At 37.6% G+C, this 14,477-nt stretch overlaps 1 protein-coding gene across 4 annotated transcripts in view; it reads right to left on the reverse strand.

Annotated features, from left to right (window-relative positions):
• Positions 1 to 10,918: 10,918 nt before the first annotated feature.
• The window catches only part of LOC147063849 (uncharacterized), a 45,464-nt gene continuing 41,905 nt past the window's right edge, over positions 10,919 to 14,477 (reverse strand). For all 4 annotated transcript variants that reach the window (XM_085958940.1, XM_085958939.1, XM_085958942.1 and 1 more), the window contains one exon: positions 10,919 to 13,718. In XM_085958940.1, coding sequence (XP_085815066.1) covers positions 12,489 to 13,718 — 1,230 coding nt within the window. In that variant the 3' untranslated portion in view covers positions 10,919 to 12,488. The remainder of the gene's footprint in view (positions 13,719 to 14,477) is intronic.

Genomic DNA, 14,477 nt, shown 5'->3' on the forward strand with positions numbered 1-14,477 from the left:
CATAAGTATGACGATCCTGAGATGATGCAGCATGCTCATACAGTTCTTCAATCACAACATCCTTGTCAATGAGTACATTTTCAACTTCTATTGTATTTTGAGATTCTTCTAAAAATATTTAATACATTTAATTAAAAACACAAGAAAGAATAAAAAAAAAATATACATAATATCCGAACATCTATTGCTTAAACAATGTGTTATAAGAAGTCCCTCTCACCATAAGTATGACGATCCTGAGATGATGCAGCATGCTCATACAGTTCTTCAATCACAACATCCTTGTCAATGAGTACATTTTCAACTTCTATTGTATTTTGAGATTCTTCTAAAAATATTTAATACATTTAATTAAAAACACAAGAAACAATAAAAAAATATATACATAATGTCCGAATATCTATTGCTTAAACAATGTGTTATAAGAAGTCCCTCTCACCATAAGTATGACGATCCTGAGATGATGCAGCATGCTCATACAGTTCTTCAATCACAACATCCTTGTCAATGAGTACATTTTCAACTTCTATTGTATTTTGAGATTCTTCTAAAAATATTTAATACATTTAATTAAAAACACAAGAAACAATAAAAAAATATATACATAATGTCCGAATATCTATTGCTTAAACAATGTGTTATAAGAAGTCCCTCTCACCATAAGTATGACGATCCTGAGATGATGCAGCATGCTCATACAGTTCTTCAATCACAACATCCTTGTCAATGAGTACATTTTCAACTTCTATTGTATTTTGAGATTCTTCTAAAAATATTTAATACATTTAATTAAAAACACAAGAAACAATAAAAAAATATATACATAATGTCCGAATATCTATTGCTTAAACAATGTGTTATAAGAAGTCCCTCTCACCATAATTATGAAGGTCAAAGGAACAAAATACATGTAATACAATAGCCTTAATCATGTAGGTACATATTTATTTTAATATTTGAATGTTATACTGTCTAATTATGAATAAACAGAAAAACCATCGTGAGGCCCAGAGAAACTGCCCCTTTGGCTCTCACTCCAAAATTTGTAATAAGTATTTCTACTATCCCATATGCATACCAAAAGAATATACTTATACAATTAAATAAATGCTATTTCATTAAAAGTCATACCACCTAATATGTACATAAACACTATTAGAAAAAAACAATTAATTATTTACATGTACCTATGTCTCATTTTATTGTTAAAAACAAAAAACTAATTTTTACACTTTTTATTTCATATTCAGTACGTGCACATAATCACAGTAATTTAGAAGAAATTTACAAACAAAATATTCTAACTACAGCCTTAGCTTAATACACTTTAATAATAAAACTATCAATGTATTTTCACTTCTGTGTATTCTTTTTCGATGTGTCGTTGATTGTTATTGAATCTATTATTTATTTCCAATTTTGGAATTTATCGCACCACAATTTAGTTCCTTGTGATTATAACTGTTTTCATGGTTAACTTCGTGATCGTGATGATTTTCAGCATTCGTCAATTATCCATCTGCTCCTCCATTGCAGTGACGGCCGCCGTGGTGATACTCATATATATGTTTGATTCCTAGATAATAATGTTCACCAGTTTTCATCCACTCACGGCTCATGGATCTCTCTCTTCATTGTTGAACCATCCTTGTGAAGATGGACAGATTCTTATTCACCAAATGGATTTCTATATCGGCGTTTGAAAGGCAATAGGGAATAACTGACAAAATACAAATTGTTCAGGAGAGCATAACAGAGTTAATTTTGGAAAAAAACTTTCTAAGTCACCTATTGGTTCGATTTTTAAAATTTGCTCTTTTATAATGTCCTGACGATTACGTCTAAGTGGTGGTATTGATACTTTTTCAAAATATTACTCAGTTTAAGAATAAGTGTCGCTTATGCAATTTGGTCAGAAAAATAGAATCAGGAAAAGGGGTCTTACTAAAAATTATAATATGATATATCCATTGGGATAGAAAGAACTAAGTAAATTTTGTAAAGAAAACAAAATAACGAAAAGGGGTCTCAATAAAAAATTTAAATAAAATTCATTGCGATAAAGAGCTTACTCAATTTTTTTACGAAAACAAAATCAGGAAAAAGGCGGTTACTAAAAATTATATCATAATTTACTAGTGGCTAAAAAAGATACAACCGACAGTTTCCAGCTGCTTAAGTTAGGATGCATGGTTAAACTCGCTCTACTACCTATGAGAGATCTTGTTAGAAGAGGGAAATATAATAGTTTCATCTTTACCAAGTATTATATTAATAGCACTAGACAACAGTCGGTAGTAATAGCAAATATTACTATGTAAAATGTATAGAAAATCAGCCGTCTTTATTAACCTCTGTAAATCTAATCATTTGGTCACATTAATTGCCATTGGCTTATTTATACAAAATCATTAGTACGTCAAGACTATAAACTATCATTGCAATAATCAATGCTTGTAACTACTAAAAGACAACCTTAAGCACTAAAATCAACAGTCTTTAGACTTTTACAAAGGCACATAATACTATACTGACACCCAGAGTTTCTGGGTATTGGGAAAGTCAAGTGGAGTGGCACTTAACAGTTACCCACTCACAGTACACCGGTATACCAGACATCAGGTAGCGCTGTTGGTGTTGCGCCGTTGATCTATACGCGTATCAGATGGTGGTATACACGACCAGCTCCCACCCTTCGGACTAGCTCAGGAGATGTTCAAATTCAAGGGCAGTCAACAGAAGCTGCGTTTCGGTTGGTAGAGCACGTCAGTGTGCACCGAATATTTGACAGTTGGGTATATGATCGTAGATATGTGTGTAGATGTGTTGATGATGATGGATGGTAAACAAAATGAAACACTCAGTGAAGAGACACTAAGGTCCTGAGTATTTATTGTCAATAAAAGTTCACAAAATTATACACTCGCAGTAAAGTTCACAAAATCAGATTAAAATTAGGCTCAATAAAACAGAGCTCAATTATAGTTCAAGAAACTTGGTCACTTATTAAAGTTCGTTAAAAATTAAAATAATTAATTGTCTTGAATTATGGTCACCGACTTTATTCAAAAGTCAAAGGTAGAAAATTAGTCCGAACAATTATTAAAAGTTAACACTGTATTTTCAGACGTCGACGAATTGTTCGAAATTCACAAAGTATATTTCCGTAGTAGCATTAATTAGTAAAGAAAAGTTCATAAGTTTATTCGAAAAATAATTCCACAGTTGGAGGAGCACTGTAGTACTACGGACGATGTCGGAAGTCACAATATTTCGCAAAGAAAAACTTGAAATTCAAAAAAAAATAATAAAATATTTTTAATCCGAAGTACGGTCCTGTATTCTTATTAAAATTCCAAAAGGGGAGTGCCAGCCATGACGAAAAAAGTTTGCGAACCGATAGTATAATCGTGACGCGGTTAGGTATGCGTAAGTAAATTTCAGGATGATCGTCGGTAGGTATCTACTCTCGCAGAGCGTTACCTATTATGAAAGACAAGCAGACTTGCCAAGTTCAAAGTTTGTATGAGAAATCTCGGCGAGAATAGTTGTGGATTTGACCTCTCAACCGGGGTCCAAATCACGGAATTTGGCTAGATTTCGCGCTTTGCCCTTTTATATTTCTCCAATAGGGCGTAAACACCAGCCGCCTCTGTCAGCGTTATCTTTCTAGTCATGTCATAGCTGTTTTAACGAACAAGGTGAGGAATTATCTCACCTACCGAATTATATTTCCAGCCCACCGGAATCACTTCCAGTTTATGATAGTTTACCCGGCTAAACCGCTCAAGGATGCTACGGAAGCCTGCATCACAGAGCGCCCGCTCTTATATTATTTGTATTGATTATTCTACTTTGTATTGTTCGTTTTTTAAGACGTAGCATACGCTGTCTAATCGTACGCCTACCCCTGCGTCAAGCTGTTTTACCCTGTGATTTTTATTTTAACGTTCCCCATCAAGAAAAATAGAGCACTAGGTGGCCCGTGACATATACCATCTAATTCTAGTGTAGTACTTATGATTAATTATATCTAATTACGCTAGAATAGCTATTTACTGGATTTTTGTGTTCATTCGTACAGGACAAAACTCCGATCTTCATTTAAAGAAGTTGCGTCTTAGCTATCGTCGTGAAATAATCGCTAGCAGCTGCGGGCTCGACCTTTCTTGTCACGATAAGTTTTATCTCTCTCGCGAACGACTGCATGTAACAAGGGTACTTGCTTTTCGCGATCTGTATAGGCCGCATTTTGAGCGCGGCGTCTCTAAAGTGATGCTGAAATCTATAGCCCCCTCTAACATCCCTTAAAATCTCTCTTCTGTCATCTCGCTTGGCGCTCGATTTCATCCACGTGCCGCGTCGGGGAGTTGTCTAAAATTCATCCCCATCTCTCTCACCATCTCCTAAAGTTGGCCCTTTCTGTCATATTCACCCTATTGGTCCATTTTCGCTCCCCGTTTTCGACAAATTTGGGCACGGGCCATTTCAGTCTAGATGCGAGATTATCTCGCGAGGACCAGAGCCTAACTAACTTTGTATGACACACTAAGCGTGGCGAGAGAAATTTGTTCTTAGGTGATCAGTACTGATTTTTTTTTTGTTCATCGTGCGCACCTGTTTCGTGCGTAGATGTATTTATTTTCGTAGTAAGTCGATATTAATTTTTCAAACAAAGCTACGTCCGCTTATTGCTAATAATATTTCTCTCTATTCACTGCGATGAAACATTGGGAAGTTTTTGTGCGCACGCCTGCGAAGGTTTCTGAATTAGGAAAACCATCTTCTTCTTCTTCATTCTATCTTCTTTATTTGTATGCGTTCCTATACCATTCATCCGATTGCGATGAAACTTTCGTCCGTTATTTTGCGCATACCCGCAAAGGTTTCTGAATTAGGAAAACCATCTTCCTCTTCTTCTTCTTCTTCACTCTATCTTCTTTATTTGTATGCGTTCTTATACCATTCATCCGACTGCGATGAAACATTGGGAAGTTTTTGTGCGCACGCCTGCGAAGGTTTCTGAATTAGTACAACCACTTTCTTTTTTTCCTATTCTATTTCTTTCCTATACCATTATTCCGATTGCAATGAAACTTTTGTGAGTTATTGTGCGCACGCCCGCGAAGGTTTTTGAATTATACAACTATCTTCTTTTCTTCTTCTTCTATTCGTATGCGTTCCTATACCATTCATCCGACTGCGATGAAACTTTGGGAAGTTGTGTTGTGCACACCTGCGAAGGTTTCTGAATTAGTACAACTACTTTCTTCTTCTCCTATTCTATGTCATCTATTTGTTACATTCCTATACCATTATTCCGATTGCAATGAAACTTTTGTGAGTTGTTGTGCGCATACCCACTGAATTGTACAACCATCTTTTTTTCTTCTTCTTCTATTCTGTCTTCTTCTATTTGTATGCGTTCCTATACCATTAATCCGATTGCAATGAAACTTTGGTCAGTTGTTGTGCGCATACCCGCATAGGTTTCTGAATTAGGAAAACCATCTCCTTCTTCATTCTATCTTCTTTATTTGTATGCGTTCCTATACCATTCATCCGATTACGATGGAACTTTGGGAAGTTGTGTTGTGCACACCTGCGAAGGTTTCTGAATTAGTACAACCACCTTCTTCTTCTCCTATTCTATTTCATATATTTGTTGCATTCCTATATTACCATTATTCCGATTGCAATGAAACTTTTGTGAGTGTTTGTGCGCACGCCCGCGAAGGTTTTTAAATTGTGCAACCATCTTTTTTTCTTCTTCTTCTATTCTAATGCGTTCCTTTACCAAATTTTGAAAATCCATGCTTCTTACATGGACAGCTGTATGTGACCTGCTCACGCGTTGGAAAACCTTCTGATTTATTCGTGTACGCACCAGACCGAAAAACAAAAAATTTTGTGTATCCAAAAGCACTTGTATAAACAGAATTAAAACACAAACACTTTCTTTCTTTGAGTGGCATTGCAACGCATGCCGGGTACTCGTTAGTACTATATATACTTTAGAATATTGGTTTGTACTTCTTCTTCCACGGCGATACATCCTGGGGTGGGATTTGGCCTCCTCCACAACCGCTCTCTACTCACTCCGGTCTCTCGCCACACTTCTCCAGTTACCGGGTCTTCTTATATGAAGCCAGTCCTCTTCTACGGCATCAGCCCACCTCCTTCTTGGTCAGCCTCTGGGTCTCTTCCGTTGGGGTAGCCACTTCGTCATGATCCTTGGCGCTCTAACTTCAGGGATTCTCTCCACATGTCCCGCCCATTGTAGTCTTTGGGACTTACAGTATCTTATGATTGTTTGTTGTTCAATCAGCTCTTCCATCTTGTGGTTCATTTTTATTCTGTAGTTCCCATTTTCCAACGTGGTTCCAAAATTTTTTCAGAGTATTTTACGCTCGAAGACAGCTAATTTATTTTCCTCGTTTTGAGTTAAGCACCAAGTTTCACAGCCACAAGTGACCACTGGCCTTATAATTGTTTTACATATTAGAAGTTTACTTCTTCGGCCTAGAATTTTCGACCCCACCAGTCGCTTGCAGGCATGCCAGCATTTATTCCCGGAGATAAGGCGGATTTTTATCTCTGCTGTCTTATTTTAGGTATTTAGGCTGGATCCGAGATACGTGAACTTGTCCACCCCCCTTCATATACATGCTGTCCTATGTCTATATTCTGCAGCGATACTTGATCGCGTGTGCTGACCATATACTTAGTTTTTGACTGGTTTATTTGCAGCCCAGCGTTTTCTGCTTTTATTTTCATAGTGCCACCATGGTCGATCATCCTCTGTTTGGATCTACTTGTAATTACTATGTCGTCAGCATAAGCGCACATCTGTGTTGTACTATTATCTACCCATCTTCTTATGTTGGTTTCACGAGCTATAGATTCCACAATGTTATAGACCATAGTGGATACCGCATCCCCTTGTCTCACACCTGATTCGATTTCGAAGGTTTCAGTTTACTCATTTTGCACACTGACAACTGCTTGAGTATCTGTCAGTGTGGTCTTTATTAGCCTTACTAGTTTTAAGGGAATTCCTAATATTTTTAGGCTTTGTAGCGTCTTATTCCTATTCACGCTGTCGAAAGCTTGCTTAAAATCAATTAACAGGTGGTGGAGTATCAGGTTGTATTTGTGCGCTTTCTCCATACTTTGCCTCATGAGATGAATGTGATCTATGGTGGATCTATTTGGTTGGAAGCCGCATTGGTATTCTCCCAGGATTTCCTCACCATAGATCATTAACCTGATATACAGTACAGATGAGAAAACGTTATAAGCTGCATATAGAATTGTGATCCCTCCGTAGTTTACGCACATTGTTTTGTCTCCCTTTTTCAGAATAGGCACAATTATACCCATCTTCCATCTCAGGTAAATTTTCCTTTTTCCAAATATTGAGAATTATCTGGTCGATATTTGCTTCCAGTGTTGGGACACCACTCTTTATCAGCTCGGCTGTTATCCTGTCAGTTCCAGGTGCTTTATTATTTTTCAGCGTTCTAAATGCTCTTTTTACTTCAAGCAGAGTAGGCTCAATAAATTCCTCAGCAGTGTGGTACAATACTTCTTCCGTTTCCTCGTGATCATTACTGTAAGTCTGATTTAAAAGTGTTGTGAAATAGCCTTTCCATATTTCCATAATGTCCTCCTTTTCGATCAGCACTTTTCCTTTACTATCCTTACAGGAGCGTAATCTGGGTTGATAGGATTTCGTTGGATTTCAAAGAGTCTTGTAAAATTTTCTGGGATCATTGTTTCTTCTTTGATATTCCATGTTTGGAGTATTCACTTGAGCATCATTCGCTTTTTCTATCGACAGAGCTTTGTTGCAGTTTTTCTATTTCTTTATCTTCTTCTTATTGTGCCATCCCCCAGCGGAAGTCGGCCACCATCCAGGCGATCTTATCTTTGTCGTCTGCTACCCGGAACAGTTTAATGGAGCTGCACTCGTACCAATCACGGAGGTTCTTAAGCCACGAAATGCGGCGCCGTCCTCTGTTATGCTTCCCATTGATCTTTCCTTGAACGACAAGTTGGGGAATACTGTATTTTTGTCCTCTTTTAATGTGGCCGAGGTACTGTAGTTTCCTGGCTTTGATACTACGTAGAACTTCTTGGTCCTTCCCCATTCGATTGAGAACTTCAACATTTGTCACCCGGTCAGTCCAAGGAATTTTGAGGATGCGTCTATACAGCCACATCTCGAAAGCTTCAAGTCTCCGTGACATCTCTTGGTTTAGCGTCCATACTTCCATACCATAGAAAAGAATTGAGAGAACATAACAACGTACCATACGCAGTCTCAGACCTTGGTTAAGATCTCGATTGCTAAGGAGGCGTCTCATTTTGAGAAAGGCGCTCCTTGCGATCTCAATTCTAGTTTTTATTTCCTGAGACTGGTCCCATTTCTCATTGACCCATGTACCTAAATATTTATAATGGGTCACACGTTCGATTGGTTCACTGTTAATGACAAAATTTGTGTTGGCGTCTGGTGTCGCTATTTTTGATACTAGTAATAGTTTTGTTTTCTTGAGGTTCATTTTTAAACATTTTTCAATCATCGGGAATTATGCCCGTTTCGTAAATTTTCAACGAGAATTTCTAATTGATCTTCTTCTAACAATTTTATCATTTTGTTGTAAATATTATCAGGACCGCTTTACCATTTTTAGAATTTCGTATTGCGTTTATTATTTCTACCCTATTTATGCATGGGGCTTGTTCACATTCATTAAAAGTACCTACCTATATATTTATTCTGTCCCACTTGTCTGTTATGCCAGAGGATGTAATGACTGAAATTTTTATTTGTTCTATTTCTGTGTGCAGTGCACTTTTTACTTGTTGTTTGACTTCGGGATCTTTCAGTTGATTAATGTCAACACGTAGGGTTGCGCGTGGTTCCCTCAGTAATCTTTTTAGTCTAATTTTTACTGTAGCTACAACAGGATTGTGGTCAGGTGAAATGTCAGTACCTGGATAAGTTTTAGTAGATGTTATGCTATTTCTGTAACCATTGCGAATTAATATAATATAGGCTATTTGATTTTTTACAATATTATTGCCATCATCTTGTGGGGATTTCCATGTATACAATCGCCTTGCTGGAAGTTTGAATAATGTGTTACAAACAACCATACTCTGTTCCTGGCAAAATTGTAATAATCTTTCTCCTCGATCATTTCTTTGTCCTAGACCAAATTCTCCTACTAACTCTCCACTTTTACTATTACCAATCTTTGCGTTGAAATCTCCTATAATCAAGGTAACTTCATTATCTTTCGTCGATTTTAGAATTTCACATATCTGTTCATAGAATTCTTCTATAACATCGTCATCTTTGTCGGCAGTTGGAGCGTACACCTGTATTATATTAACATTACTCATCCACGATTTGAGTTGTAATAGCATTACTCTATATTACTAATAGAGTAGGGAACAACCCTATATACCGATCTGTTAATTTTATCGGACACTATGACACCCACTCCATTTCGATGGTGGTTATCATCATTTCCCGAGTAATACAAGATGCCGTTGTCAGTTTTAAATCTGCCGTTTCCCTTCCACTTCACTTGGCTGATACGAAGGATATCTAATTTTAACTGATTCATTTCCATAATAAAATTTTGCAATTTTCCACTTTTAAACACTGATCGCACATTCCAGGTCGTAATCTTCATAGCCGGCCCGGAGATTCTTAGCACCCTCTGACCTTTAAAGCCTGCCGGGGACTAAGGGCCATGCAATTTGATTTTCCAGCCATGATGATTACTAGGGATATAGTTAATGTGGTAGTTTCCCGTTGCTTTCCATATCGCAGTGTCAAAGCCATTAAAGCCGTTGCGACCATGCCTTCAGTTATCTAAATGTAAGCAGTACCGAAGTCTATCCTCTCCACCTTACATCAGTACTGGTAATTGCTGCTGCCCAATACCAGGGATATTTATTGACTTCCCAGTGTAGATTCGCTGTGTTCTGCGATACCAGGGTCACCTCTAGGAGGATGTGGTGCTGGCACCACGCACAGACGGTCTCGGTAAGGGAGAGGCTAATGATCTGTTTTAGATCTATATTACGCATCCACTTGCCTTGTAGGACAGCGAGGACCAGTATCTGGTTTACTCAGAACAAAGGTACTACCTCTGCAGTCCAACTTAACCCCCTTTATAAGTTTCGTAATTTTGGCGCGTTTCCCTTTGTAGGCATTTCTTCCTTGCTTCATTTTTTTCCTAACAGTGCTTACCTGCAATCATCATTTAACCATCCTGCATCTATGTTTGCTTTATTTTCCCCAGAATTTCTGTGGCACTCGTGATAATACAGTTTTTTGTATTTTCCCAGTCCACATTCACATCATCGGTTATTAAAGTCATTTTTAAGTTTGTGTCGATAGATTCCTGGTATTTATCCAAAATTCCTTCATCCCTCAATTTTTCATTCAATTCCCATTCTTTGTCTTTCTTTTTTCAGTATTAAGGAGATTTTTGTTTTAATTTTGCTCTCACCAGTTCCTCTTTTCCAATTTTTGCATTGAAGTCTCCCAAGATAATTAGAGCATCATGTGGGGAGACTTTTTCGCAGGCTCTCTGCAGATCTTCATATAATCTATCCTTAATTTCCTCGGTCACATCGTCGGTTGGGGCATAAACGTTGATGAATGTAATATTGAAAAGTGTACCTTTCAGTTCAAGTTTACATAATCACTCACTAATTGGCTCAAATCCTAGTACCGCCCTGCGGATATCAGAGTTGATTAGGAACCCAGTTCCATAGCAACCCTGCCCCTGCGTACCTGCAGATCCACTGTAATACAAAGCGTAGTTTCTCTTGTTTATGAAACCTGCGCCCTCCCATCTTATTTCCTGCAATGCAGTCACGTCCATTTTGTACTTATGCAAGGATGGAGGAGGTTGCAATTCAATTGCAACCTCCTCCATCTTGCCTGGCTGCAACATAGTGCGTACGTTCCATGCGCCACATTGTACATATAATCGTTTGTCTTTAATTCTTTGCTTGGGTCGTTGGTTTTCTTTGCTTGGGTCGTTGGTTTATGGGGATTCCGGGTCCAAGACAGTTGTTTTGGTGTTCGTAATCAGGGTTTTTTACCGTGTTGGGTGATAGCCCTACGACGAACCCTCCTTCTTTATTTGGACTTGGAACCGGCTATAGCATAGGTAGAGTCATTCCCTATTACTATAAGCCGAGTTGTTTTGTACTATCTGTAATTAAATTCGAAATGAAAATGAGATTTATATAAGATTTATGTAAAATTCATTTTCATTTGGAAATTAATTACAGATAGTACAAACCAATATTCATACAGCGAAATGGCCAAAACTTCGAAGTAGGTAGGTAACACAAATACATCAATATTGAAAAAATGGAACACTTATTCTAAATCATCGTCTTCTACGTCTGTATCTGGAAGTGTGTCTTTTACAGTAGTGGCAGTTGGAATGTTCAAATATTCCTGATGAAAAACCGTGGGTATTACTTTGTCTTTGCAAAGTTTGTTAAGGTTGTCATACTTAGCCTTTGATATAGGCAGCAAACTTTTGTAACAAATAGCTGGTGCAATTTTGGTTTTCGATTGAACTTCGACAGAGAAAGATTCTTCAGCTTCATTCATAGAGTATTTTATGGTAATTTTCGAGTCATCCTTTGTCTTAAATGTGGCCACCCGTATTTTACTAATTTTACCCGTAAGGCTTCCTTTGAAGTATTTTTCACTCGCAACGTTCCACCTTAGAAAGTCCCTGTGTGTCATCAATTCAACAGTGTACGGCATTGGATCTTGTCTTGCTATTGAAAATACGGTATACCACTGTGAGGGGGCATAAATGATGCAGTTATTTAGATTCTTCTCACTGGCATATAGGTGTGGCCCGTCAGCAAAAAAATTATTTGAATAGTCTCGATGTTTTTGCAAATTTTAAGGGTTGAATGAATCATTGCCAGAACTACCAAATTACGGTTTTGGCCAGGGTGGCAGTCACAGTATAACAGCAATTTTTTTACTGTTCCTCGTTCATCAACGATATTGATGTATTTATTTAATATGGTTGCGATTTCGTTAGCTCCACGTTTACCGTTGACTTCATTCCAATAAAAACAATAAACCTTACGTGTGCTACTTTCATAAAAACATAGGTTATATACTGCAAGTTTGCGAGAGTAGTAGAAAAACATGCTATTTCCGTGAGGAGTATTAAGTACTTTTTCTAAATCAAAACTTACGCACAAAGTACTGGGGTCAGTCTTATGAATATTCTGGTGAGCTTTGAACCGAGCATATGATTGACTTTTTTCTGTTTCATGTTCTATTTTCTCTGCTTCAAGCATTGGATTGCTTTCGCGCAATTGTTCAAATTTCAAACATTTGAAGCATTTATCCTTTTTTGGAACATGAAATGCAATGTTAAAGTTTTTTTTAAACATATTTTGAAACACTCTTTCACTTACAACATCGATACGTTGTTCAATATGTCATACAAGTTGGATAAGTTTTTGAATTCCTGCGGAAGGTAAACTCGACTAGAGTCCTTTCGACAATAGTGAGATGGTACGGCTGGGAGACTTTTAATAAAATTACTCACGATGATCTTTGTGGATTCTTTTGTTTTATTAAGTGGTTCGCATTTGCCACGTAAATCTTCTTTGGCGGTTCCGAGGACAGCGTTGCTCACTGTGTAGTAAATGAACTTGTGTGAAACATCAATTGTTGAGATCAAAAACTGAAGACAAACCGACCTCTTACCTTCGCCTTCATTAATGAAGTATTTATAAGTAACATTACGCTTCTGTGACTCACTGGAGCGCTTTCGTTTTATGGCTGTTTTTTGACTCAAAGATACAAGCCAGTCTTTACGCTGCTGCTCTGTTGGAAGTGTCCAATAATGTCCGAATATGAGCTTTCTCCTTTCTTCGGTAATTGAACTACAGTCATTGCCACATTTTTTACCATGACATGGATTGGGTTGAACTTTTTTAGAAGCCACGTTATCTCCATTACTTTTTGAATATCCCTGACCAGTATTCTTCAATTTCTTTCTTTCAACTCTTTTATTCTTTTGTTTTACTTTAATACCGGCTTCTCCAACAACGCCGTCTTCTTCCGGTTTACCTGTTGTTTTTTGTACAATCTTCTTCCTTTTCAGTGATATATTTTTCGACAAATTCTCCCCGTCATCATCAGTTTCCAATTCTGAATTTTCAGTCCATACATCTGAGTCAGCGTCATCTTCACCAAAGACACTCGCTAACAAAGTTTCATCATCAGATGGGTAATCTAAATATTGATTGTTTAATGTTGCCTTACACTTTCGACGACCCCTTGAAGATCGTTTCTGGTTTGACTGTAGTTGTACTGTAGATCTATCCAACATCGAGGTCGATGGGCCAGCACGATCGTATGTGTTAATTCCATGAAACGGTAATACTGGTTCGGTAGATTTTCCCGAACCCATATTTGATGGACCAGCACCATCATCGTGTATCGCTGTTGCATTAGAGATGGAAGTGAATGGAACTAATGTAGGTGATGTAGGAGTGAATGGCTGTAATTCAGTATACACGGGCGTTTCACCAGCTGGATTTTCTAGGATATTGTCATCATCTGGTGGTGGTTGAACAGCTAACCCGGAAGGAAGATTCACAGTCTCATCCACAGAATCATTGTTGGTATTTTCCTGAAAAAATATAATTAATTGAGTACATATATCAGACAAAGTTGACGGACATTGTTTAGTATTAGAAAGGATACAGTGGCCACGAGTAGGTTTGCTAATCGTCCGGTACGGCCTATTTCTTATGTAACTGTTTGTCATCCCACTCAGTCCGTGGAAACATTTTTTAATATAAAAAAAATCCCGAATTTCATTTCTTTCAAGTCCAAAACATCCAGCAATGGCTAAATTAATTCAAACTAATAATACGACATTGAAGTTAATCCCTCCAAACCAAAACCCGCCACGCACCACACCCGGTCTTAATCGAGCGTATCACGTGGCCCTACATTGGCGATGTGAAGCATCTAGTTCAGTTTTAGGACGGGAATGCCCTAGGAGAAGATACCCAGGACTAAGGTTGCTACGCTCAAAGTGAGCTCTGACTGAGTTTAAAGAAGTTACTTTCTAATGCAAAGTGCCGGGGAGAGACAGTGAAATCGTTCTTGTTTCTGCAGCATATACCGTCTTAAATAATTACATTACCAAATCAAAAAAGAAAATAAGGATGTGGATCCGGCCCTACGAAACAAACGTACAACAATAACTAATATAAGCCAGGAATTAGTTCTTGATAATTATTTATTATATTATATAAATTAAAAAATTAGATAAAGAAAGTAGACACCGCTATGAGAAAAGCAATACCGATTACTGGCAATCACTCTTCGACTTTTGGCTTCTTTTTTCTTCAAGGGTTGTCCAAGAATTAAAGACCTTTAT

This window comes from Rhyacophila brunnea, unplaced genomic scaffold, assembly GCF_057557595.1.
Source record: "Rhyacophila brunnea isolate RB1 unplaced genomic scaffold, BYU_Rbru_1.0 scaffold_8, whole genome shotgun sequence".
Lineage (NCBI taxonomy): Eukaryota > Metazoa > Arthropoda > Insecta > Trichoptera > Rhyacophilidae > Rhyacophila > Rhyacophila brunnea.